General features: G+C 45.1%; 3 protein-coding genes across 3 annotated transcripts; all 3 read left to right on the top strand.

Annotated features, from left to right (window-relative positions):
* The first annotated feature begins 1,613 nt into the window (after nt 1-1,613).
* On the top strand, nt 1,614-3,437 carry LOC109765007 (high-affinity nitrate transporter 2.1-like). Its single transcript, XM_020323801.3, has one exon. The coding sequence runs from the start codon at nt 1,713-1,715 to the stop codon at nt 3,234-3,236; it is 1,524 nt and encodes a 507-aa protein (XP_020179390.1). The 5' UTR covers nt 1,614-1,712; the 3' UTR covers nt 3,237-3,437.
* Nucleotides 3,438-9,100: 5,663 nt separating this feature from the next.
* LOC109765006 (high-affinity nitrate transporter 2.1-like) lies at nt 9,101-11,570 on the top strand. The gene has a single exon (XM_020323800.4). It carries the CDS (start codon nt 9,182-9,184, stop codon nt 10,910-10,912), a length of 1,731 nt encoding a protein of 576 aa, XP_020179389.2. The 5' UTR covers nt 9,101-9,181; the 3' UTR covers nt 10,913-11,570.
* Nucleotides 11,571-17,202: 5,632 nt separating this feature from the next.
* LOC109765005 (high-affinity nitrate transporter 2.1) lies at nt 17,203-19,079 on the top strand. Its single transcript, XM_020323799.4, has one exon. It carries the CDS (start codon nt 17,317-17,319, stop codon nt 18,838-18,840), a length of 1,524 nt encoding a protein of 507 aa, XP_020179388.1. The 5' UTR covers nt 17,203-17,316; the 3' UTR covers nt 18,841-19,079.
* The last annotated feature ends 7,442 nt before the right edge of the window (nt 19,080-26,521 follow it).

Raw genomic sequence — 26,521 nt, 5'->3', positions numbered from 1 at the left:
CTAGTAGTGGTGGTTTATGCTCTGTTGTTGAAGGCATTGTCTAAACTTTGCTTGGATTTTCTCTTTCGGGGTGAAAACCCATCATTTGTCCTTTGTGATTTGATCCCATGTCGACGACGTTCATGCACAGTTTCCTGCTGAAGAGCCACAGTCGGTGAACCTTCTCGTTAGGGTGTTGTCAACGATGGTTGTAGTTGTTGATGTTTTTGCTGCAGTGGGTCATTCTTCAATACTTGACTCCTACGGGTCATTCTCGTTTTAAATTTTTTTCCTGTTGGTTGGGTGTGCCCTAGACTCCTGTTCATTTGTATCCCCTTGATGTGGCATTATGAATCAATGAAAATGCCCTTTAACGGAAAAGAAAAAGTACAACACCCACATCGTCTCTCTAGATGCAGCTAGGTTATTTCCAACAAAATCAATAATCTTAGTAATGTAAATTTAAAATAAGTTAAAGGGTGTGGCTAGGTCTTAGTCGACTGAGACTTAACCAAGTCTCGGTCAAGTGACATAGTATATAAGAAAGAGAAAAGAAAAACTAAGTAGAAAATTTTGCATCGATATCCATGCAAGATCAAAGGCACATAGCGTCGGTTGAGACATAACCAAGACTCAGTCGACTGAGGCGTAGCAAAACCGTTAAAATAATTACTGTGCCAAGAGGCAAACAACAACGTACGGAAGATAAGATGTACGTGAGGTCACTACCTGTCCCCTTCTAAGTAGTACGTACATGCTGTCAGTTTCAAGGTTGACATAGTTGCGAGCCAAGTGTGTGTGTTTCGAAGTCAGAGCATCGACTGCGTGCAACGTACACGTCCCTTGGGTTGGAGGAAGACCGGAATGCAATGTGTGTGTGTACGTATGCCACCATGGTCGTAGCCGCGGCCGTTGGATCGCAGCAGAAGTTGCACGCAACAAACTGAGACCGTGTGCACGGCTGCACGCACGTACGTGATGGGTGCTTCGTGGAGTTGCTTTGTAACTATGGCCGACCTGGTGGTCTGAAGATTCTATAGTCGACTTCGTTCGTATCAGCTCACTGCAGTTAAATTAATTAAGCTGCAGCTAAGCTAGCAACACAGATCAGCACATGCAATTGCCAGAAGCAAACGGAGCACATGCACGGAATCTCGAGTTCCTGACGAGTTGCTGTTAGTAGTACGTACGAATTAAGAGGAGATCTGAACTGAAAGTGCAGGAAAACAGAAACTGCTTGCAATGTTGCAGGAGCTGCAGGTCGGGCAGTCGCCAGCAGAGGCAGCCAGATGGATTCTGGGTCTGGCCACGTACGGCCGCGGCAGTGCATATTCTGATCTGATCCTTGGTCCGTTCCAGGGGCGAGGGCGCGGGGATGCGCGCGGCGGCGAGGTTTGATCGCCCTCTCGACTGCGTTGCACGCCCGTTGTTTAATCCCAGTTGCTGCTGCCATGATTCCGTCAGAATGCAATAATACATTCTTCTGTCTGTCTGTCTGTCTTTCTTTCTTACCCATCAGCTGATCAAGAGAGAAGATGCAACTTGATCCCAATGTCAACTCCCTTCCTTCCTTCCTTCCTTGTATAAATACCCGATCGATCCGGGATCCAAAGCACCAAACCACAGCCATTAGCAGCTCCTAGTCACCTCACCACTGCAAGTCATTAAGCTTAGCTCAAAGGAGAAAAGCAAAGAAGAAGGCTAGCTAGCTCGATCAAGCTAGATCAGTAGGTATGGAGGTGGAGGCCAGCGGTCATGGCGATGCGGCGGCCAGCAAGTTCACGCTGCCCGTGGACTCGGAGCACAAGGCCAAGTCCTTCAGGCTCTTCTCCTTCGCCAACCCGCACATGCGCACCTTCCACCTCTCCTGGATCTCCTTCTTCACCTGCTTCGTCTCCACCTTCGCTGCGGCTCCGTTGGTGCCCATCATCCGCGACAACCTCAACCTCGCCAAGGCCGACATCGGCAATGCCGGTGTGGCGTCCGTATCCGGATCCATCTTCTCGAGGCTTGCCATGGGGGCCATCTGTGACTTGCTTGGGCCGCGGTACGGTTGTGCCTTCTTGGTCATGCTATCAGCGCCAACCGTCTTCTGCATGGCCGTCATCGATGATGCGTCGGGGTACATCGCCGTCCGCTTCCTCATCGGCTTCTCCCTCGCCACCTTTGTGTCGTGCCAGTACTGGATGAGCACCATGTTCAACAGTAAAATCATAGGCACGGTGAATGGCCTCGCGGCCGGGTGGGGCAACATGGGTGGGGGCGCCACACAACTTATCATGCCCCTCGTCTTCCATGCAATCCAAAAGTGTGGTGCAACACCCTTCGTGGCGTGGCGTATCGCCTACTTCGTTCCGGGCATGATGCACATCGTGATGGGCCTGCTCGTGCTCACCATGGGGCAAGACCTCCCCGACGGCAACCTTGCGAGCCTCCAGAAGAAGGGAGACATGGCCAAGGACAAGTTCTCCAAGGTCCTTTGGGGAGCCGTCACCAACTACCGGACATGGATCTTCGTCCTCCTCTATGGCTACTGCATGGGCGTCGAGCTCACCACCGACAATGTCATCGCCGAGTACTACTACGACCACTTCCACCTAGACCTTCGCGCCGCCGGCACCATCGCTGCTTGCTTCGGCATGGCCAACATCGTCGCGCGTCCTATGGGAGGATACCTCTCCGACCTTGGCGCTCGCTACTTTGGTATGCGTGCTCGCCTTTGGAACATCTGGATCCTCCAGACAGCTGGCGGCGCCTTTTGCATCTGGCTCGGTCGCGCCTCAGCCCTCCCCGCCTCGGTGACTGCCATGGTCCTCTTCTCCATCTGCGCCCAGGCTGCGTGTGGTGCTGTCTTTGGCGTCGCACCCTTCGTTTCTAGGCGATCCCTTGGCATCATCTCTGGGCTGACCGGCGCTGGTGGCAACGTGGGTGCGGGACTCACACAACTTCTCTTCTTCACTTCGTCGCAATACTCCACTGGCAGGGGTCTTGAGTACATGGGCATCATGATCATGGCATGCACTCTCCCCGTCGCTCTCGTTCACTTCCCTCAGTGGGGCTCTATGTTCTTCCCAGCCAGCACCGACGCCACCGAAGAGGAGTACTACGCCTCCGAGTGGTCGGAGGAGGAGAAGAGCAAGGGTCTCCATATCGCAGGACAAAAGTTTGCTGAGAACTCCCGCTCGGAACGCGGCAGGCGCAATGTCATCCTTGCCACATCCGCTACGCCACCCAACAACACGCCCCAACACGTATAAGATCCAGATTTTCTTTTACGTAAGATATGTACAGCTTGCGGAGTATATATACACTTCGTATATATCTACGCCTGCAACCCCATGTACTTCTGCCAGTATATGTTAGGAAACGTTTCTTCATCTGTACGCAAGAATTGTGTATGCACGCGAATGATGGTTTGGACTATCAAAGTGGCCTGAAATTACATGAACAATTCTGAAATTTTGTGCATTTTTGGTTCTGACTTAAAGCACGAAGAGTTCTATCAAAGTGGCCGAAATTACATGAACAGTTCTGGAGGTTTGCGCTTACACACGAAGAGCCAATTTTGAGGGGGTAAGTCACTATATTCGTCAAAACTATCTTGGCCAGGTACTCAATAACCACAAATACTGGCCAGGATCAAGAGAAATCGCAGCCTTAGCTAAATTATGCACTTCAAAACTGGACTCCCTTTTCTCGTGCTTCACAAAAGCACCACCTATTTCATCCATTGTTGCATGGACCTCCCTGATGATCATGCTACTAGGTCCCAAATAAACTGAATTCAGATGCTTCACTGTATTCGAACAGTCTGTTGCCAGATGACACACGCAAATGTTGAGATCGGCCACAAAGAGATAGTGTTATTGCCTCAAGAGTCTCGTGATCATTCATATCAGGAGCCCCCAATTTAAACCATTTGCACCCCTGCTCACAGCAGCCGAAGAGCCTCTATCTCGGTGTCTTGAAACAACAAGATTGACGTTAATTTTGACATGGCCCACCTCCAGCGCTAACCATTGATTCCTTACATAATAATATACAGCCGGTGCAATCTTTTGAGCTTTCCCCGGGATCAAATCCAAGTCAGCTTTCATCCGGGTTCTTGCTCTCTATGACGTGTTCCACGAACTCCTCGTCTAAAAGAGACCACACACACTTCGGCATATGGCAGCCAACCAAAGTGTGTGGTCAGCTTTTCGGAATGCACTGTTTTCTCTGCGCGATTCTTATGAGAGAAAGGAGAATATCACGTCCATTACTGATCTGTACTTGATCACAGCCAGGAAACCGTTCTCTCGGGTCCAAGGTGATATCCCAAGTATATTGGAAACCTGGGGATTCCCACTTCTGGTCGGGTCTAATGGCTACCAAGAAATATGTCTTCTGCTATGGATCCTTCTCTATTAAGGACAGCTCGAAAATTAGATTCTGGGAGGACAAGTGGCTAGGAAATGCCACACTCCGGGAACAATATCCGGCTCTATACAACATTGTGCGCCATAAGGGTGATACTATCGCCACGGTAATGAAATCATTTCCGCCAAATGTGACGTTTAGAAGAAATTTAATTGGACCCAGACTCCATTCGTGGAACATCCTACTCCAGCGGTTGTCCATGGTGCAATTGTCACATGGGTCTGTTGTATTCCGATGGAACCTCCATGAGAATGGACAGTTCTCAGTTGAGTCCATGTATAGAGCGTTAAACCAGTCTGATGTGCCAGTTGATAATAACAACAAGATCTGGAAGATGAAGATACCTCCTAAGAATAAAATCTTTGCATGGTATCTTCGTCGCGGAGTCATTCTTACTAAAGATAACCTTATTAAGAGGAATTGGCATGGAAGTTTGCAATGTGTCTTTTGTCACCATGATGAGACAATAAAACATTTATTCTTTCAATGCAAATTGGCTCGTTCTATATGGTCAGTCATCCAAATAGCTTCTGGCTTGTATCCTCCTTGTAGTGTTGCTAATGTATTTGGCAACTGGTTACATGGGATTGATTACAGGTTTAGAACTCTTCTCAGGGTGGGAGTGCTAGCTGTTATTTGGTCGCTTTGGCTATGTAGAAATGATAAGGTTTTTAATGATAAAAGTACTTCTCTGATGCAGGTTATCTACAGATGTACCGGGACTCTTCGTTTATGGTCCTTTCTACAACGCGTGGAGAATCGAGACCTGTTTGCGGAGGTGTGTACACGATTGCAGGCTACGGAGAGGGATACTTTTATCCAAACATGGGTGGCAGCATGATCTTAGGATTGGCCCCGCTCTGTTTTAGGCGTTATACAGACACTACATATCTCTTTGTATTCCGCCTTTTTAAATTTTCGTTTGTGTGAGAGGACATTATTTGGCTGTGTGCATCTTGTTATGCAGAGGCCGGGTGTAATGCTTAAATTTTTTAAGTAATAAAGCGCCCCTTTTCGAAAAAAAAACCCATTCTCTCCTCCAACCTTGAAAAGTTTGCAAGCGCGTGACTAACCATATTTTTCACTCTATCAATCTGCACAAGATTTACCATACGTTTATGTGACGCTGCCACATGAGTGCTTCTATCTCAGAACATCCGGAACCATGTTGTTCAAGCACATTTTAAATCTTATTATGTGAACAGAAAACTAAATTACTCAGATGGTCGTGATTGGCGGCAAGACCATCTATACTACACTCACTTAACTTTGCTGCATGTATGTACATATAGGATTAGTTTTTCCTGCTTCTTGATGTGTAATACTCACTTAATTTCCTTGTACTCCCTCCATTTTATTTGCTCTGTAAAGTTGACCAAAATTTATAGAAAAAATATTGACATCTACAATGCCAAATAAATACCACTAGATTCATAATTGAATATATTTTCACATGATATATATTTTCCATTGCAAATGTTCATATTGCTTTTTATAAACTTATTATGTCAAAAGCTAATATGCAAAGTAAATAAGAACAGAGGTAGTTTATTTGTACATCTAGGAGCAACACAACAAGAGATTGGATAATGTGTCGAGGAAGAAATGCATCCCTGTCTCCCTGGAAAGGCCAAAAACCACCCTTTCAACAAGCCCTAATGCCAGTCGACTCTCCTATTTATCTATGGTCACACTGCTTGCAATTATGCAAACCCGCATTACATAGACAGCGTTAAGTTAGCGTCACCAACCTGGTTACTAAACTTGTTTAATACATCTTGGCCAATTATTTTAGTCCTCTACATTAGCTCATCTGTTTTATGTTGGTTTTTGTGGTGTGTGGCTTGTACTTTCTAGCTATGTGTAGATTGGAGTTTAGTATTATACTTGGATCACGGTGATGCAACCTGCACAAGGACAACCACCGTACTCTTTGCATACGTAGGTGTCCAGCTATCCGATGTCTATTTTGCAGCAACATCTGCAGAGTCAACTGTTTGGACGGTTTTGTACTTGGCTTCACCAACCACTACCTTTTGATGGGCCAAACATAGTAGCAACCAGCTGTGTAGAGAGTCAATTTGCTTCGTATAATCAATCATTTAGTGCACTTAACAACGAACGATCTCAATCATACATACATATAGGTTATCATCTAGAGTATATGAACAGTATGGCAACCCCGATAAGTTCAAAGGGACAGACATGCTACCCCTCTCAGACCATATATATCTCATTAATCTGAATATCTTAGTTAGACTTAGGCCGCTGGTGTTAACCAACCATTAAACAGAAGTTGCACTGCATAAATAAAACCAAGCGTCAAACAAATAATGCTAGACATTAATCCTGATGAGTAGATCAATTGTGGAAAAGGAAATGAAATAGAAAATAGAAGTTTAAAACTTGAAATGAAGAAGCTATGTCTGGAAAAGCTTATGGAAGCTCTACTAGCTACTGATATGAAATGATAAGAAGTTGCAACGTACAAGATAGGTACACAATTTTGACGGCAAAACTCACGGAGTCTTATTTGGGCACTCGTGCAGATGGATCTGGCTGGCATGATCCGATGATGGCCGGCTCCCTTGCATTGTCCCCAGTCTATGGACCTAGGTGGAGGAGTGCACTTTTTTGGCATGTTTGGGTTGGTGGCTGCTCAATGGTGGTGTGCCCGCGACTTGGCCCTCTAGCTTCACGCGGCAGGCTACCCCTACGCATCCCACTCGTATGACGGATCGTCTCCGGTGAGTATCCATTGTGTTTTGGCGATGGTCGGAGTGTCTCCATGTCGGTGCAGCTGTTAGCACACTTAACCTTTGTCTACGAGGGCAAATCCAGTGTATGAGCAAATGCCCAATCCGTGAAGTAAATCTTGATCCACGATTCTGATGCGAACTGGGGCATTGCAGCAGAACTTTCTCTGGTAAGTTGGTGATGTCAACACATGGGATTTTTTCTCTCGTGGTGCTATTTGAGTACCAGATCTCAAGTTTTAGGGTGAAAACACTAGGTTTGACCTTCACTCATTGTAAATGACAATGATGGTTTATGCTCCCTTGTTGAACACACCGTCTAGAGTTTGCTTGAATTTTCTCTTTTGGGTGAAAACTCACGATCTGGCTTAAGCTGTTCGATTCCACCATGATGACATTCATGAACCGTTTCCTTGCTGAAGGCATCACCGCTGGGGAACCTCCTCGCCGCCCAGGTGCCGGTGAACCATTTATGAATCAATAGAAAAACGTCCTTTATCGGAAAAGGGGTAGCGCGCACACACATCTCTGGATGCAACTGAGTTATTTCCAACACAATAAATAATACTATTAATAACGTAAAATTTAAATTAATTACTGTGCCAAGAGGCATGCAACAAGGGAAATTGAAAGATGTACGTGAGGTCACTACCTGTCCCCTTCTAAGTATGTATATATGTTGTCAGTGTCAAGGTTGACATAGTTGGGAGCCAAGTGTGTGCGTGTGTTGCAAAAATCAGAGCGCGCATCGACTGCGTGCAATGTACACACCCTTTGGTTTTGAGGAAGACCGCATGCAATGCAATGTGTGTGTACGTATGCCACTGCCACCATGGTCGTAGGCTCGTCGCCGCGGCCGTTGGATCGCAGCAAAAGTTGCACGAAACAAACTGAAACCGTGTGCATGTACGTACGCGATGGGTGCTTCCTCGAGTTGCTTGTACTCCGTACTATGGCCGACCTGTGCCCTGGAAGTTTTGTTTTTTTTTAAAAAGGAGGACGACCCCCGGCCTCTACATCTGAACGATGCATATGGTCATTTTATTAATTATGGACACAAGACCTTACAGAGTCATACAATAATAAGTCTAAAGCCACCAAACTAAGCAATATCTGTCGCTATCCCTATCCAGTTGATGTAGGGGCGCTGAAAGTCTTGGCCTAATACCAAACAGACCTCGCAGCCAAACCTAACATCTAAGACTTGAGGTCCCAACCAGGACGCCTGCCGGGTATGGGCACCCATCAGTCTGGCGTGCTTCTCAACCAGGACGCCTGCCGGGTATGAGGCCGCCGCAGCCACCTGCCACCAATCCATTTTCAGAGCTGTACTGCTGCATCAACCTTGCCCGGTCTAACTGCCGCCGACGCCACCACGACGCCAGGCAGCGTCACCCTCCTGCGCGAGTCCTTCTCCGCTCATAAGGCGCCGAGTCCCCACTGCGCCACGCCGCCGAGATCCGCCGTCATCAATGGAGCCCTGGAAGTTTTGTACTAAACCGAAATAATCATTTCGTTGTGCCCTGGCAGGTAGTAGTATTAATCCACAGCAGTTAAATTGATTAAGCTGCAGCTAAGCTAGCAACACAGCTGAGCACATGCGATTGCCAGAAACAGAGAGAGAGCACATGCATGGAATCTTGCAGTTGCTGTTGCAGAGAGTGGTAATTAAGAGGAGATCTGAACTGAGGCTGCAAGAAAACACAAAATTTACAACAAGTTTTGTCCAGCTGCAGGTCGGGTAGTCGCCAGCAGGCAGGCAGATCGAGACCTGGACAGTGCATATTCTGATCCTTGGTCCATTCCAGGGGGCGAGGGCGCGGAGATGCGCGCGGCGGCGAGGTTATTCATGGCGCTAATTAATCCCTCTCTCGACTGCGTTGCACTGCACGGCCGTTGTTTAGTCCCAGTTGCTGCTGCCATGATTCCGTCAGATGCAATAATAGTACATTCTTCTGCCTGTCTGTCTTACCCTTCAACGCCAACCAAGAGAGATGCATCTTGATTACTCCTAAAAAGAGAGAGAGATGCATCTTGATCACAAATTCCCAATGTCAACTCCTGCGTTGTATCCTACTATAAATACCCAATCGATCCGGGATCCAAAGCACCAGACCCAGCAACCATTAGCAACCACACATACCCAATCGATCCGGCCACTGCAAGTAGTTCAGCTTAGCTCCAAGGAGCTAGCAGAGAAGAAGCCTAGCTCGGCAAGGAGAGGAGAGGAAGATATGGAGGTGGAGACGAGCTCCCATGGCGACACGGCGGCGAGCAAGTTCACGCTGCCCGTGGACTCCGAGCACAAGGCCAAGTCCTTCAGGCTCTTCTCCTTCGCCAACCCCCACATGCGCACCTTCCACCTCTCCTGGATCTCCTTCTTCACCTGCTTCGTCTCCACCTTCGCTGCGGCTCCGTTGGTGCCCATCATCCGCGACAACCTCAACCTCGCCAAGGCCGACATCGGCAACGCCGGGGTGGCGTCCGTGTCCGGGTCCATCTTCTCGAGGCTCGCCATGGGCGCCATCTGCGACCTGCTTGGGCCGCGGTACGGTTGCGCCTTCCTCGTCATGCTCTCGGCTCCGACGGTCTTCTGCATGGCCGTCATCGACGACGCGTCGGGCTACATCGCAGTCCGCTTCCTCATCGGCTTCTCCCTCGCCACCTTCGTGTCGTGCCAGTACTGGATGAGCACCATGTTCAACAGTAAAATCATTGGCACGGTGAATGGCCTCGCGGCCGGGTGGGGAAACATGGGTGGCGGCGCCACACAGCTCATCATGCCCCTCGTCTTCCATGCTATCCAAAAGTGTGGTGCCACGCCCTTTGTGGCATGGCGTATCGCCTACTTCGTGCCCGGAATGATGCACATTGTGATGGGCTTGTTGGTACTCACAATGGGCCAAGACCTCCCCGATGGCAACCTTGCAAGCCTCCAGAAGAAGGGAGACATGGCCAAGGACAAGTTCTCCAAGGTCCTTTGGGGTGCCGTCACCAACTACCGGACATGGATCTTCGTCCTCCTCTACGGCTACTGCATGGGCGTCGAACTCACCACTGACAACGTCATCGCCGAGTACTACTATGACCACTTTCACCTAGACCTTCGCGCCGCTGGCACAATCGCCGCTTGCTTCGGCATGGCCAACATCGTCGCACGTCCTATGGGCGGCTACCTCTCCGACCTTGGCGCTCGGTACTTCGGCATGCGTGCTCGCCTTTGGAACATCTGGATCCTCCAGACCGCTGGCGGAGCTTTCTGCATCTGGCTCGGTCGTGCATCGGCCCTTCCTGCCTCAGTGACTGCCATGGTCCTCTTCTCCATCTGCGCCCAGGCTGCATGTGGTGCTGTATTTGGGGTCGCACCATTCGTTTCCAGACGTTCCCTTGGGATCATCTCTGGGCTCACCGGCGCGGGTGGCAATGTGGGTGCTGGGCTCACACAGCTTCTATTCTTCATTTCGTCGCAATACTCCACTGGGAGGGGTCTCGAGTACATGGGCATCATGATCATGGCTTGTACGCTGCCCATCGCTCTTGTGCACTTCCCACAGTGGGGCTCCATGTTCTTCCCAGCCAGCGCCGATGCCACTGAGGAAGAGTACTACGCCTCCGAGTGGTCGGAGGAGGAGAAAAGCAAGGGTCTCCATATCGCAGGTCAAAAGTTCGCCGAGAACTCCCGCTCGGAACGTGGAAGGCGCAACGTCGTCCTTGCCACATCTGCCACGCCACCCAACAACACACCCCAACACGTATAAGATCCAAATTTTCTTTTACCTACCAAACATAAAGCTCACCGTGTAAATATACATGTCATGTATATCTACGCCTACAACACCATGTAGTTCTACTTGTATATGTTAGGGAACGTTCAGAGTTCATCTATATGCAAGAAACGTGTATGCATGTGAGGGTATGTAGTATCAAAGTGGTCCCGAAATACATGAACAACTTTGGAATTTTGTGCACTCTCTGTTCTTCCTCCAGGCAATTTTAAATACATGCAGTTATATGTTGCCGGCCAGGAGGTTTGCACTTACATATAGAGGACAACTTATAACAGTTTGCCACAACTTTTGCGTTTGTTTTCATAGAATCAAACTTCTAACCTAATTATCAACATTGAGCCCAAATCTTGCCATTGGCTTCTCTAATAGGAATTCTGACCGATCAAAGCCACATGTCAAGCCCTACTCAACTCCAAGGTGCACACCATATGAACATGATATTGCCACACATTACCAAGAATAAATCTCTACTCCTATAAATGACCCAGCTGGTGATGCTGGTGTGTCTGCAATCTGACATTTCTGACCATCCGATCTAAATCTAACATATGTGATGTAAGCCATGATGTTTTTGCATACAGAACCCCACCAGTCTACTCCTAATTTGCAAAAGAAGTCTTAGTCTCTATAGACAAGTCCACCCCCTCCACACACAATCAAATGAGAGGAATAATTTTCGGGCCGACTCTAACATATTCTTAGTGATCTATAGTATAGAGTGTTTTCAAGTTTGTGAACATGTATATATCTATTTTAGATCTGTAGCAAGGCACACCCACTTTGCTAGTGAGATGACAAACATAACACTTTTGAACATAACATCTGAACATGTCAACATAGCATTCCCCTTAACATTGCAACGGATAATAGGGATATAGAAGAATTTAACATGTCTTGTGCCACCCAACCTATAAGCATCGAAAAGACAATCCTAGCAATTTGACATGCTATCATTATTTTGCTAGTAGTCTTCACTCTTCACTAACTATATTTCACTAAAAAGTTCTAGGAAGGCACCAAAAGCTTTCAAACATTCATAAGTATGGAATTTGTAATTCACCGAAAATAGAACCCGAATTGAATTCAATTTGCATCTATTTTTGGTTATTTCCACTGGCTGTCAAGTAGCCCATCATTCTGCAGTTGTAGCTCTGCATGTTCCTCTTATAACTAGCATGTTTGCAGTGCCCTAACCTGCAATAGTGCTTGGCCCAAGAGAATGTTACATGAGTAAGAAACATTATCCATAATTTTGTTCAGAAAGAAGACCCTAAAGTACAAGAATATGCTTGAGCAAGTTAACGTACGTATTCAAGTACAAAGAAAAAAAAGCACACAGATTTAACTTATGTCTGTCTGACATGAATATAAACTTGCATGAGGTCCAGCTTCACCACCAAGTGAATGACTAAGCTTCTGTAGAAATCATGTCCAAGTTTCTGCCTCTTCCTTCCTCACCATAGCAAATCCAAATGGAGATATGTTGTGATCACTATCTGTCCCTATTGTAGCTAGCACTTGTGCTCCCGTCGCCAACTTAACAAAGCAACCATCGATAGAAATGAAGGGTTTGCATAAATATATACCATGATTTATTGTGACAATGCATCTTGAGCCCATGTTTATGTCAATAATAGGGTGTACGTAGTCCATAATCCTGTAGTGTAGAGCCTTTTCGTTTCCCAATACAATATCTGCATCCTTTTCTCTTGCCATGTATGCCATCATTGGGTTGATCTCAAATAATCCCACTTAATGTTGCCAATTAGAGCATTGATTTTCCATTCAAGATCACTTATGTAAGTGTTCGCATGACTCTTGGTAAGACATGAGTTGTTTATAATTAAAGTGTTAAAAATAATGACACAAGTGTGTGGCAATATCATATTTCTATGTAGATTGTTTGTTCCATTTTGTTAACTAACACAGAGATACAGAGTTGGCAATGCTATTCAATAAACATTCACTCTGCCCTTGTCATTTCTAAGATACATATAATCCATGCTTTTTTATACGATAGTCCTTGAGTGCCCTTTTGAATTCATAGATGTGTGCGAGTCAAATCTTCTCACCAGCAAGAAGCTTATTTTCACCAAATTATACTCTTGGAGATAATGGTTTTTCTCTACTCTTCTGCATCTTTGGTGTGAGTGAAATGGGTTCCTGAAATCCATCGTCATCGCTTGAAATCAAATCTCCACCTATGTCACCACTATTTGAATCTAGAATCTCAAAAGATTGTTTAACAATACTTCCTTCATTTGTTGCCGATACGGTTCTAGGTACCTTGCTTGTGAGTTGAGATTGAGTAATTGTTTTACCTTTCCTAGTTGATGTTGGTTCTTTATTTGCTCTTCTTACTATTGGTGCTCCTTTACTCGCTCTGCTTAATGTTGCTAGCACTGAATTTCTTTATGTCCATTCACCTTCTTAATAAGTGGATTGGATGAATCAATTATGTTAAATCCATATTGGGAATAATTCCCTAACATTTGTATCCCCCTTCATGTGCCCTTCTTTCGACTATTTCGTTCTTTCATGTTCTTTAGTTCTACTTCATCATAATCTCCACGCGTCAGATGTTTGTCCTCCGGAATTGTTCCCTCGTGTCTTCTACCTTTACCTTTTCTAGCATGTCAATAGACACTTTGTTGAGATGGTTGCACATCATTGATACATGATTACTTCCTTTTCTTCCCCAACAACTATGTCTTAAAGATTCTTAGGTCAACAACCCTAAGATATTCATACCACTTATCCATTGCTGAACTTTCTCCTCACTTTCATTGATCTCCAAAATAGCTAAACCAACAACATACATTTTCATCCTCCATATAGTACATGTTATCTACATGACTAAACCCTAATGATTCCTTCAACCAAAAAAGCTTATGATAACACATACATGATCTTCCCAGTGTTCTGATCAAACATATTCATCTTTAGACAATAGCCCAAATACCCACATTGGGTTATCATGGTTGCACGCAATATAAAACGGGAAGTTCTCCAAGACGGGATAAACAAAGCAAAAAAGTGAAATCCATGAACAAAACCCATAACCTGACAAGATCCTCTTATATGTAAGCAAATCCTAACAAATTTTGCAAGAAAGCATCACACTTCCTATGAAGATAACAAGCCTAAGTTTGATTTTGCCTTAATCAGTCAAAAAACCAACGACAATCATCCACCTTACTCGAGACACGACCATGTTGACCACTTTATGCCCTCAATCCACCCCGAACCACACATGTCAAAGATACAGATAGAGGGAAACTTACTTGAGGACCGACATGCCATCACTCCACGCCATGTTGTCACAAAGGCCCTCCGTGGCTTCCATCTCCTATCATGCGGTGCGAGAGGGAAAGGAAGGGGAGGAGGGAAGTGGGTACACCAATGCTTGTGGGCATCAGACCAACCAGAGAAAAGGTTCTTCTCTGTCCTAGCCAGCTAGGAGCTGCACTATGGCAAGTTTTTGCCATGTAGGGCCTAACACGTGGGCCTGTTCTATCATAGTTGTTCTTAGAAGGGCCCGAGAAGAATATTAGGGCTCAAAGTTGATAATTAAGCCAGAAGTTGTGGTCTTCTGGAAACAAACTCAAAATTTGTGGTGAACTATATGCGCTGAAGGTCAGTTTCCTTGTATTAACCTTTTGGTAAAATAAGAACACTAGCTCATCCTTGATGCCAATTAGTGGAACTCAGACTTTAGGTCATACTCTTCAGAACAATACATAGTGTGTGTAAAATTGTGAGAAAACATATTGCATATTAATTCACCTTCTCATTTTCTATACCTCCCAAATGATCATACTCTCTTCATGGATGTAATATTATTATTATTATCTATTTATAAAAACTTGAAATACACATTTTTTTCTTGATTAAAAACAAGATTTCAACACAAATCTGTCGTCAGATTCTAAGCATGGCAAATCTAACATCTGGGATGGCAAATTATATTACGAAGGATGAGAATTTTCTTCAGCAAGCATGGAAAATCGCTGACATGCTTAGTTTATTGGTAGGATTTGTCATGTTTGCTGAAGAAAGTTGCCATGCTGGTGAAAAAATAATTTTTCATCTTGGGCATCAGATTTGCCATGCTTAAAAATCTAACCTCAGATTTTTTTTAACATTCCCATAAAAAGAAGCAATTCCTTTTTTATGACAAGGACTCAGATCTATTATTAAAATTCACCAGAAATACAAAGCCCTCCAAACATAATAAAAATTACATCGAGGTCTCGGAACCACCGAATGACCATTGCCGCCTCCGGAACGAGCCGCTCACGAGTCACTATCGCGTTCCCATGCCAGAGTTGGCCTAACCTTGTTGGATAGTCGGGAAGTCTTCGCGCATGTGTCCTTAAGTATTAGCGCCCCAAAGCAGTAGTTAGCTCCGAACCCTTGAATTGATCTAAAGAACCTAATACCAAACCTCACCGTTACTTATGAACGAAGAGAAATCCTAACCTCACTGCCTCGAGGAGCTTGCAGGAATCTACGCTAGAGCTCCATTCAATCTGTACTGAGAGAGGAACTTTAGGAGGATCGGAGCTAGTGGATTGGCCTCCCCTCTACCTACAGCTCCGGCAGCGGCAGAGAGGAGGGGGCCGGACCCTGGTGCCTCGGCTCGGCTAGTAGATAGGTTAGGGTTTTAGTCCCTGCGAGGGCAAAAAAAGCAAGTTCGTATATATAGATCCATGTTAAGATTAATATCGCACTTAGTTTTTTTTAAACAAGGCACACTTAGTTTCTGATGATGCAACTTGCAAAGGACAGCCACCGTACACTTGCATGTGTACGTGGCTAGCTAACTTTGTGCCTTTTTTGCAGCAACATCTGCAGGGTCAACTGTTTGGGCGGTTTTGTACTTAGCAACACCAACCACTACCTTGTGATGGGCCAAATATAGTAGCAGAGTCAATTTGGTTCATATAATCAATCACGTAGTGCACTTAACAACGAACAATCTCAATCATACACACGTACTCCCTCCGTTCCAAAATAGATGACCCAACTTTGTATTAAAGTTCACATAGAGTATGTGAAGAGTCCGGCAACCCTGGTAAGTTCAAAGGGACAGATATCCTTGGTCTCTCAACATACATATATCTCCTTAATCCAAATATCTTAGTAATTAGTTAAAGCCATGGTATGAATTAGTAAACAGAAGCTGCGTAAACAAAAATCGATGGTCAGGCCGTCAGGCAAATAGTGCTATACATTAGCTGGATGAGTAGGCCGTGGAAAAAAGAAACGCTGAAAAACAAAAAAGAAAAGGAAAAGTTTGAAGAAGCTATGTCTTCACATATATATCTTATGGAAGCTATTACTAGTGATCTGAAATGACATAAGATATGCAACTTCTTAGTCTAACTGATTGCAGATGCATCTACTGTAAATTAAGTAATTACTGTGCCAAGAGGCAGGCAACAATCAATGGAAGAAAAGGCGTACGCGAGTGAGGTCATTTACTTGTCCCCTTGAGTTTGATGCTGTCGGTGTCAGGGTTGATATAGTTTCTCCAAGTGTTTGTGTTGCAAAGTCAGAGCATCGACTGCGTGCAATGTACACGTCCTTTGGTTTTGAGGAAGACCGGAATAATGTCTGCGTGCAATGTACACGTCCTTTGCTGGCCGGCCGTTGGATCGCGGCAAAAGTTGCACCTGCTGCAGGTAATCCATACGCCTGCTTCATCCAGTACGTACGCACGTAGGCGCTGCCCCGTTTTCTCACTTTGATTTGCACTGGCCGACAGGAACCTTAAGCTTCCGCTGTCCAAGTTGCATCAATTCACACGGATTGTTGCATCGCAGGTGAGAAACCTGAAGCTCAAACTGTTCATGGAAAATGGGAGACTGACACCGCAGGTAACTTGCAACGTTCAGAAACCCTGTCACTGTCTGTCCAGTTCAGACACTCGATTTTGAACACGCATCTTGTGGGACCCACGTGCTGAGCTGTGCATATTCTGATCTGATCCTTGGCCCATCCCACGGGCCGAGGGCGAGGAGATGCGCGCGGCGACGAGGTTATTCGTCATCATCATTCTCTCTCGACTCCGTTGTACAACCGCTGTTTAAACCTTTACTAATCCCAAGTTGCAGCCATGATTCCGTCAGATGCAATAATGCATTCTTCTGTCCGTCTGCCTGTCTATCTTACCCTTCAGCTGATCAAGAGAGGTGCATGTTGATCCCAATGTCAACTCCTACGTTGTATAAATACCCGATAGATGGGGTTTCAAAGCACCAAACCACAGCCATTAGCACCTCCTAGTTGCCACTGCAGCTAATCAAGCAAGCTAGCTGCAAGCCTCCAAGGAGCAAGCAGAGAGGAAGCCTAGCTCAAGCAAGGTCGAAATGGAGGTGGAGGCCGGCGCCCATGGCGACACGGCGGCGAGCAAGTTCACGCTGCCCGTGGACTCCGAGCACAAGGCCAAGTCCTTCAGGCTCTTCTCCTTCGCCAACCCCCACATGCGCACCTTCCACCTCTCCTGGATCTCCTTCTTCACCTGCTTCGTCTCCACCTTTGCCGCGGCGCCGCTGGTGCCCATCATCCGTGACAACCTCAACCTCGCCAAGGCCGACATAGGGAATGCCGGTGTGGCATCTGTGTCTGGGTCCATCTTCTCCAGGCTTGCCATGGGTGCCATCTGCGACCTTTTAGGGCCGCGGTATGGCTGCGCCTTCCTCGTCATGCTCTCAGCACCCACTGTGTTTTGCATGGCTGTCATCGACGATGCGTCAGGCTACATCGCCGTACGCTTCCTCATTGGCTTCTCCCTTGCCACCTTCGTGTCGTGCCAGTACTGGATGAGCACCATGTTCAACAGTAAAATCATCGGCACTGTGAATGGCCTTGCCGCCGGCTGGGGCAACATGGGCGGTGGTGCCACACAACTCATCATGCCACTTGTTTTCCATGCCATCCAAAAGTGTGGTGCCACGCCCTTCGTCGCATGGCGTATTGCCTACTTCGTGCCGGGAATGATGCACATCGTGATGGGGTTGCTTGTGCTCACAATGGGCCAAGATCTCCCTGACGGCAACCTTGCGAGCCTCCAGAAGAAGGGAGACATGGCCAAGGACAAGTTCTCGAAGGTCCTTTGGGGTGCCGTCACCAACTATCGTACATGGATATTCGTCCTCCTCTATGGCTACTGCATGGGTGTCGAGCTCACCACCGACAACGTCATTGCCGAGTACTACTATGACCACTTCCACCTAGACCTTCGCGCCGCCGGTACCATCGCCGCCTGCTTCGGCATGGCCAACATCGTCGCGCGTCCTATGGGTGGCTACCTCTCTGACCTTGGTGCCCGCTACTTCGGCATGCGTGCTCGGCTCTGGAACATCTGGATCCTCCAGACCGCTGGTGGCGCTTTCTGCATCTGGCTCGGTCGTGCATCGGCCCTTCCTGCCTCAGTCACGGCCATGGTCCTCTTTTCCATTTGTGCACAAGCCGCCTGTGGTGCTGTCTTTGGCGTCGCACCCTTCGTTTCCAGGCGTTCCCTTGGCATCATCTCCGGGCTGACCGGCGCTGGTGGCAACGTTGGCGCAGGGCTGACGCAACTTCTTTTCTTCACTTCGTCGCAATACTCCACCGGGAGGGGTCTCGAGTACATGGGCATCATGATCATGGCATGCACATTACCCGTCGCTCTGGTGCACTTCCCACAATGGGGCTCCATGTTCTTCCCGGCCAGCGCTGATGCCACCGAAGAGGAGTACTACGCTTCTGAGTGGTCGGAGGAGGAGAAGGGCAAGGGTCTCCATATTGCAGGCCAAAAGTTCGCAGAGAACTCCCGCTCAGAGCGCGGCAGGCGCAACGTTATCCTTGCCACATCCGCCACGCCACCCAACAACACACCCCAGCACGTATAAGGCCCTTGTTTTTTGTCACCAATGAATTGTACGGTTTCGTCGCGTATATATACAAACCGTATATCTACGTAGGCAGCCCCAGCGTAATAAGTTGTATGGGGGTTTATCTTTCTACTAGTAAACTTAAGGAAACGCTGCTTTTGCGTTCCTGCTCTGTACGCATGAAATGTATTATCAATTTGAGTCCGAAATTACTACATGCACAGTTTTGATGTTTTTGTGTGCTTCATACACCTTCCTTCAAGTCAATTTCTAATGCTTGAACTTTCAATGTATTATCAAATTGCGTCCGAAATTACAGCCAATGTGCATTTCAAAATATATAGATGGATACAAAGTCCATTTTGCCGTCCCACATATTATTTGTTCTGACCCCAAAACTAGCAAAGACTCATGAGCTGCAAAATTGAATAAGTAAACCCATGAAACTATTCAATTTAAACAGCTTGAATTGGTCGATGCGTCCTAAATATTGTAGCTACTTCCACGCCAGATATAGATAGCTGATCCTAGCTACAGTGCAAATAACCATTCGCATAAGTGGGACCCACATGGCAGAGGCTGGAGGATAAATCTTAGTTTTTTGTGTCTTCTTACGATAATTCATCCCAATGCGAAATAATTAAGACACTGTTTGGATACGGTTTTACATAGAAATTTTGTCGGGATGGAACTCTATAAGAGCCTCTCTGATCAAAGCATTTTCGTAGGAATTTCAAGGGATTGGAATCATTTGGAATTTTTCTAGCAAGGTTGGTCTTTTGAATCGTATGGATTGAATCCTATGAGATTTTTCCTAAGATTTTTCTGTACTACATTCCATAGGCATTTTCGTTTGACATCCACTCATTTTTTTTAATAAAAGGAATCATTTGGTTTTCCTCTGATGCAAACAAACGAACCATTGCATTCAAATGGAAATGACATTGCATTTCTACGATTTTTTCTGTTCCTGCGGTTTTTGGAATTCTAAAAATCAAAAAGACCCTTTTTTCTTTCTACGGAGCCGAACCCAGGTCTGTACGTGCCTCATCCGTACAAGCCGTACTGCGTGCATGATTAGCTACTGGTGGACGTACGTAACCATGTTCCGTACGCATGTCGTTGGAGGCCTTATCAGTTGTCGTGTCAGCTGATTTGTCCACCGAACTTATCTTGTCAGCTCCAAACGGATAGCCAGCTAATAGCGTGTAAATGAGCTCTTATCCGAGAGCATATTCAAGGATGTCACGTATTTATGTTATGTTGGTCAAACACAACTTCAAATCATGAAATGAACGGACACCATGTTGAATCCGTCCGCGAATTAGAGTATCTACAGCCACAATGAACAAATCTTGACCGTTAAACTTCCGCGGACGCGCCATACTCGTCATTTTCTACCTTATGTCTGGTCACTTGCATGTGATTGATGAAGATAAAGGACAATAGCTGCATAGTTTGCTCAATTCAGGAGAGGTAACTTTTTGAGTTTTCTTTATGTAAAAGTCTACTGATTCTCTCTCTCTCTCTCTCTCTCTCACACACACACACACACACACACACAATGTATGTATGTATATATACGACATTAAATTGTATACCCAGAATTATAGTAGAAGAACAATTCAATAAATGTTTATAAATTAGCTTCAATTTCTTCATCGAACAAAAATTAAAGGTCAACTGAACAAGTGTCACCATGAAGTAGCAAGAATCAATCAATAAGTAATTTCTTGTCACAGTGACACAGCATGCATGATCCTTGGAAATTAGTGAACAACCACAACATAGAGTTAAATACTACCACAAGTGCCGGCTACAAGAACTTTAAAACAAACATATGTACGTTTCTGCTACAAACCATCCTGGCAGCCCAAAGTTCACGGAAGCGTCCTTGATTAAACAAATAAAAGTACAGCTCAGATACTTCTTGAAGCTGATCAACCCACGTCGAATGACTTATCACCACCGACGATGACATTGCAATACATAATTCAGCTACAATTAAACTTTTCTCAAAAAGGGGATGACCCACGGCCTCTGCATCAGGGCGATGCATGCAGCTACAATTAATCAAGTCAAGCTAAAGAGGTAAAAAATAACACCTAGATGCAAGGTCAGCTAGCTTGGACTTGGGCAGGTGTTTAAGAAATTTTACATGTCTCATATTTTTTTCCTTTCTTTTCTCACATCTCTTTACTTAATCAGGAAAACATACATAAATAACCCACTACAAGACCCTGCAAAAAAAAAACCACTACAAGTGCTCTTAGGAATCCCTATATATGAATGTAGTGTCCATTTGCAGACATCTGATTTGATACATATGAAGTAGTATTAGTTCTGCATTAGTGTGACATGTGATCTATTTCGTGTTCTGTCTAGCCCTTGATCAAGTCTTCTTGTATATTTGTCGTAATGTTTAAAACTTCACAACAAATATTGATGTGTGCATAAATGGATCCAGAGGCCAGGGTCCACCATTTCAAAAAAAATGGATGTGGATATCACTAGTGTCGATCAAAAGTTCAGAATGAATTGAGCAGCAATCACATTCAGTCACATAACTAACTATCCTGTGAAAATATATATTTTGCAGGGACATGGATATATTTATTGACTGTCAGAGATATTGCTAATTTATTTCCATAACTAACTATCCTGTGAATACAGGATGTGCTTAAATTTTATGTAAAGCAAATACATAGTACTAGGTTGGGCACTTGAGTTTATAGTTTACCAAATTGTGAACATTAATTTTTACTCTCTCCATCCAATAATATAACTGCATACTGCACTCTAGTGTCAAAAACGCTCTTATATTACGGCACGGAGGGCTAGATACTAATATCAAAGTTGTACGATTTAAAAATTATTAAGGACTATGGTGGGTGGGGGTGCAAATGGCCTGCCTGGCCATGTTGGAGCTCAATATTGGATGTGTAGGACCTAGATATTTTTGGCTCGGCTTTAGAAAAATCTTGTGAACAACGATCAGGTGGTTGTGTGGTTAGTAGCATGGATATCTTTTCCCCCTTTTAAAACATAGGCAGGGAAATTGCAGTGTCCTGCTTCCTGGCATGTAACACTCTTTGTTTGCTTCTAGAATACATCCCTGTCTCCTTGGAAAAGCCAAAACACCCTTTCAACAAGCCTAATGCAAGTCTACTCTCTTGCTATTACATAATCATCATTCATATTGCATTCAATTATACACACCTAACGGACATATGTTGTTTAATTGCACCAACCTGGTTACCAAAATACTACTAGCTTATGAGATTGCCGACGATGCAGTGAGAACATCAATCACCACATATAATATTTCATGTGTAATAATAATTAAATAATATGTCTATTTGGAGAAGAAATGCGCCTACCTAGCTAACCCTTCAGAGTCAACTCCTTGCACGGTTTTGTACTTGGCTAGTAGCAATCAGTTCAACATGTCGAATTGTTAATTGTGAAAAAATGATGAAATATATATTACCAGGCTCTCAATTATACATATAACACACATAAATATACTTTGACGACCCTGATAGATTCTAAGGGACAGACATACCCGTCTCTCATCTATATCCATGTTTATAATTTTAGCTACCCGATGTCAGTATTATTAATGAAACACAAATTAAAAAAAAAAGAACCAAGAATGTTACAGAAATCTTACTGAATGATTGTTTCCTGGCAGTGTTTTTTAGGGAAGGGTCTCTGGTGCATCCAATCCTGCTCGTGAATCTCAAACGGTGAGAGTGTGGGAATTCCAGTTCGCTCCCATGCATCCTCCCGAGCGAACTACACAAACCTTCACTCCCATGCAGCCTCCAGAATGAAGATGCAAACATTCGCTCACATACAACCTCCCGACCGTATGACCCCATGTGTAACATGACACTCCCCTATGATGTAGCATGACAATAAATGGAAGCACGTATGACAATTTCTTCATGTATGGCAACTTCTCTACATAGTATGGTAATTCACCCAGCTGTAGTATGGCAGTCCGGAACATGTGGTCAACTTCGCCTTTTCTGAGCCTGGCAATTGTCTCTTTGCTGTAGCATGCTGAATCCCTAAAACGCAGCGCAATGTTCTCTGTTGCAGCAAGCCAATCCCTGAAATGTATGACAGTTCTTTCTGCTATAGCATGACAATTATTTCTTCTTAGCATGGCAAATCTACCGGTTATAGAATGACAAATCTCTGTTATAGCATGGTAAATCTAAAACGTTCTTGAGAGTCGGTTTTTGAGGGAACACTCTCTAGAGGCGTCGTGCGTTCGAATGGGTCTCCCAGAGTGAACGCTTCAGAGCAGGAGGGAGAGCTAGTCCCGCGCGCCATGGCCAACTTCCCGTTTGATCCGACGCCGTTCCTTCCCCCGCATCATCAAGCAATCCAAGTGGAGGGGCGACCTGCTAGAGTAAGGGTAATCTCTGACCCTGCTCTGCCACGGCATGAAGATTGGGCTATAGCTACCATTGTTCCCATGCCCAACCAGCAAGTCCATTTTCCTAATGTGAGGCAGATCCTTGGTGAGTTTCTTACTCAAGTCAAGCACCTAGGGTTTCAGGAGATCTGTCAGTGTCCCTTTGGTCAAGCTTATGTTAGATTAAGATCGCCTTTTGATCGTGATGCTCTGGTTCTGCAAAGCCCTCATGTGCATGGTGATGTTCATATTATCTTTCAGAGGCATAGCCAGGGCCTCAACTGGAGAAATCTTGACCTGAATAGGGATAATTGGGCTGTATTGGTTGGCTTCCCTTTTGATAAGAGAGAAATGCATGAACTAGCTAACTCTGTTAGAAGTTTTGGTAAGTTATTGCTATGGGACAGGGCCAGGAGCACTCAAGCAGCCCTGATGGTCAAGATTAGAGTTGAACTCATGAGTGATGTCCCTATAAGTATTGTTGTGGGTGAATCTGATGATCCCAATGTTGAATCTTGGACTGTTTCTGTTGTCATTATCCAACAAGAGCCATTGGGTGGAGGCCCACCTGATGAAGATCCAGTTCTTGTTGATGGCAATCCTCATCCTCAGCCTGTTAACAATTTTTTCCATCCCAATCAGCTAAACCATTTTGTTGGGCTTATTCAGCAACACGAGGCTCAAGATGTTATGGAAGGTGATCCTCAGAATTTTCATCAACAAGCTATGCAGCATATTGCAAAAGATGAAGATCAAGAGGATGATGATGAGGAGCTTCCTGGCTGGGGGCATTGGGCAATGCCAGCAGAAGAAGATGATCTCATTGACTAGGAGCTCGAAGAGGGAGAATTCATGGAGCTTGCTAATCTGTTTCAGCCTTTGGAGAAGCAGCACCAAAATAATCTTCCTGATATGGATTTGAACAGTGATTTAACACTCTCTGTTGGTTCCAATGGGGGTGGATATTGACATGCTTGATGCCCATGCACAGCCAAATATGGAGGGAAATGAGATTTTGAACTTATTGGGCCAGACCCAAGTTGGTATTCCAGATCTCAACTTGGCCCTTGGGCCCATGCCAGCTATGCCACTGGAAGTCTTCCAGCCACTTGCTCAACCTGCCTTGGCTACTCCACTGGACTTTATAAACCTGCTGCCTACTGTGGGACCACATGTCAGACTTGAGCTTGATCTGAACCAAGTGGTTCCTCAGTCACCTCATGCTCAAGCAGTTTCTCCCAGGATTGAAAATGAGCTAACTATTGAAATGAATTTGGTGGATGAGGATGGGTCTCTTTTCAACCTGAATCTTGCTGAGGGAGAAGATCCTGTGATTCAGCTAGCTTCTCCTTCTGAACTTCTGGCTGCTATGAATAGAGAAGATGACCATAACTCCTATGTTGATGAGGAAATTGAAATCCTGGACTGTTTTTCAGATGCTTCTTCCAAACCAGATTCAACCTTAGAAAGTATTAATGTCACCTGCAACTCCTCATCAACTTGTTCAGCCCCCCAGGCTATAATATCAAAGGAAAGTATTTAGCTAATTATGTCCATGCTGGCTCTACTGCAGATTCGGATATGCATGCAATGGCTTTTTACTCTGCCTGGGAGCAACAGTTCTCTGTCAACACTGAAGGCACCACAGCAGTCAAGGTACCATTAGATTGGATGGAATTCATTTGCTCTACTTTATTGACACCTGACAAATTTGATTGGGCAAAAGGGTTTTTGCAATCTCCTATGTGGCATATCATCTGTGAAGAGTTTCAACAGTCTCAGCACCTTGTATTTTTCATTACTTCCACTTGTCCTGTAACTGTGGCTCCTGCATGCTCTCAGCTGCAGGATCTTGGCCTGGAGGATGTCCAACCTCCACCTGTGGCTGAAGATGCTAGCTTCTGCAGTCCGGCAGCTGCCAAAGGAAAAAAGAAAAGACAGAGTGCCACTAGTTGAATCTGAGGTAAGAAGAAGTGAAAGATTGCAACATTTAAATAAGGGTTATCGAAAGAAAACTTGTCATGACAATAACTGTATGGCCTGCTCTGCTAAACCTCCTGTCTGCAACTCCAAAGTAATTAAGAATCTTAATTCCTCTTACTGCAAGGTGGACCCAAAAGTCTGCACTAAAGAGAACCTCCTGCAGAAGAAGGTCAAGAGAGGAGGGAAGCCACCAGCAGGCAAGGATTGAGGATGCTGAGATCAAGGAGGGTTGACCAAGTAGAAGGTCCTTTTTTGGTAGGGATATCAATCTGTACAAAAGTTGTTTGCTTCTAATCACTTTTGTAATGAAACTCCTTTATGCACTATTGGCATGTCAAAGATGCTACTTGTTATGGGACTGTATCAGTGTTGACTGTCTGCTTTACTTTAAGTGTTTGAGTAAGAAATCTTTACTCTTGATCTGTGCTTGCTTATTTTGAAATGAATAAATCCTGGAGTATATTGAATTGGAATGTGAGAGGCATAAACTCGAGTGATACGTGGTTAGCCATTTCAAACAAGATTGATGAGGCCCAATGTTCAGTCATTTGCCTGCAAGAGACCAAAAGAGAAGTTTTTGACAGTGCTTATTTAAGAAAATTTTGCCCTAAAAGAATAAACAAATTTGATTACTTGCCTTCTGCGGGAGCTTCTGGGGGTTTGCTAGTGGCATGGAATGATAATATGTTTCATGGGGAGTGTCTGTTCAAAAATGAATTCTCCATCTCCTTTAGATTTATTTCAGTCCACACAGGAGATTCTTGGATGCTAACTAATATTTATGGACCTTGTGATAATGAAGGAAGACACAATTTTCTGGCTTGGTTCAGAAACATTCAGATGCCTGTTGAATCTGATTGGATCATCACAGGAGATTTCAATTATATCAGATATCCCTCTAACAGGAATGTTGGCACTGGTGACATTAATAATATGATGGATTTCAATGCTGCAATCAGTCAATTGGCCCTAGTTGAGATTCCTTTGAAAGGTCAAAGTTTTACTTGGAGCAATATGCAGCAAGCCCCCCTGCTGGAAAAAATTGACTGGGTTTTCACCTCTGAAAGTTGGTCTTCCAATTATCCCAACACAATGGATATTCCTCTAGCCAAACCTATTTCTGATCACTGTCCTTTTTGTCATAAAAATTGGTACAAGCATTCATAGAGCTCAAGTCTTCAGATTTGAAAACTTCTGGCTTCAACATCATGATTTCCAAGAGGTAGTCAAATCTATTTGGCAACAGCCCATTCTGGCAAGTGGCAGTGCTAAACTCATCACTGCAAA

Source organism: Aegilops tauschii, chromosome 6, assembly GCF_002575655.3.
Source record: "Aegilops tauschii subsp. strangulata cultivar AL8/78 chromosome 6, Aet v6.0, whole genome shotgun sequence".
NCBI classification, from domain to species: domain Eukaryota; kingdom Viridiplantae; phylum Streptophyta; class Magnoliopsida; order Poales; family Poaceae; genus Aegilops; species Aegilops tauschii.
This window is presented reverse-complemented; position numbering and strand designations above follow the sequence as displayed.

Coding starts and splice junctions, on each gene's coding strand:
- LOC109765007 (XM_020323801.3), top strand. CDS start 1,713: ATGGAGGTGGAGGCCAGCGGTCATGGCGATGCGGCGGCCAGCAAGTTC.
- LOC109765006 (XM_020323800.4), top strand. CDS start 9,182: ATGCATCTTGATCACAAATTCCCAATGTCAACTCCTGCGTTGTATCCT.
- LOC109765005 (XM_020323799.4), top strand. CDS start 17,317: ATGGAGGTGGAGGCCGGCGCCCATGGCGACACGGCGGCGAGCAAGTTC.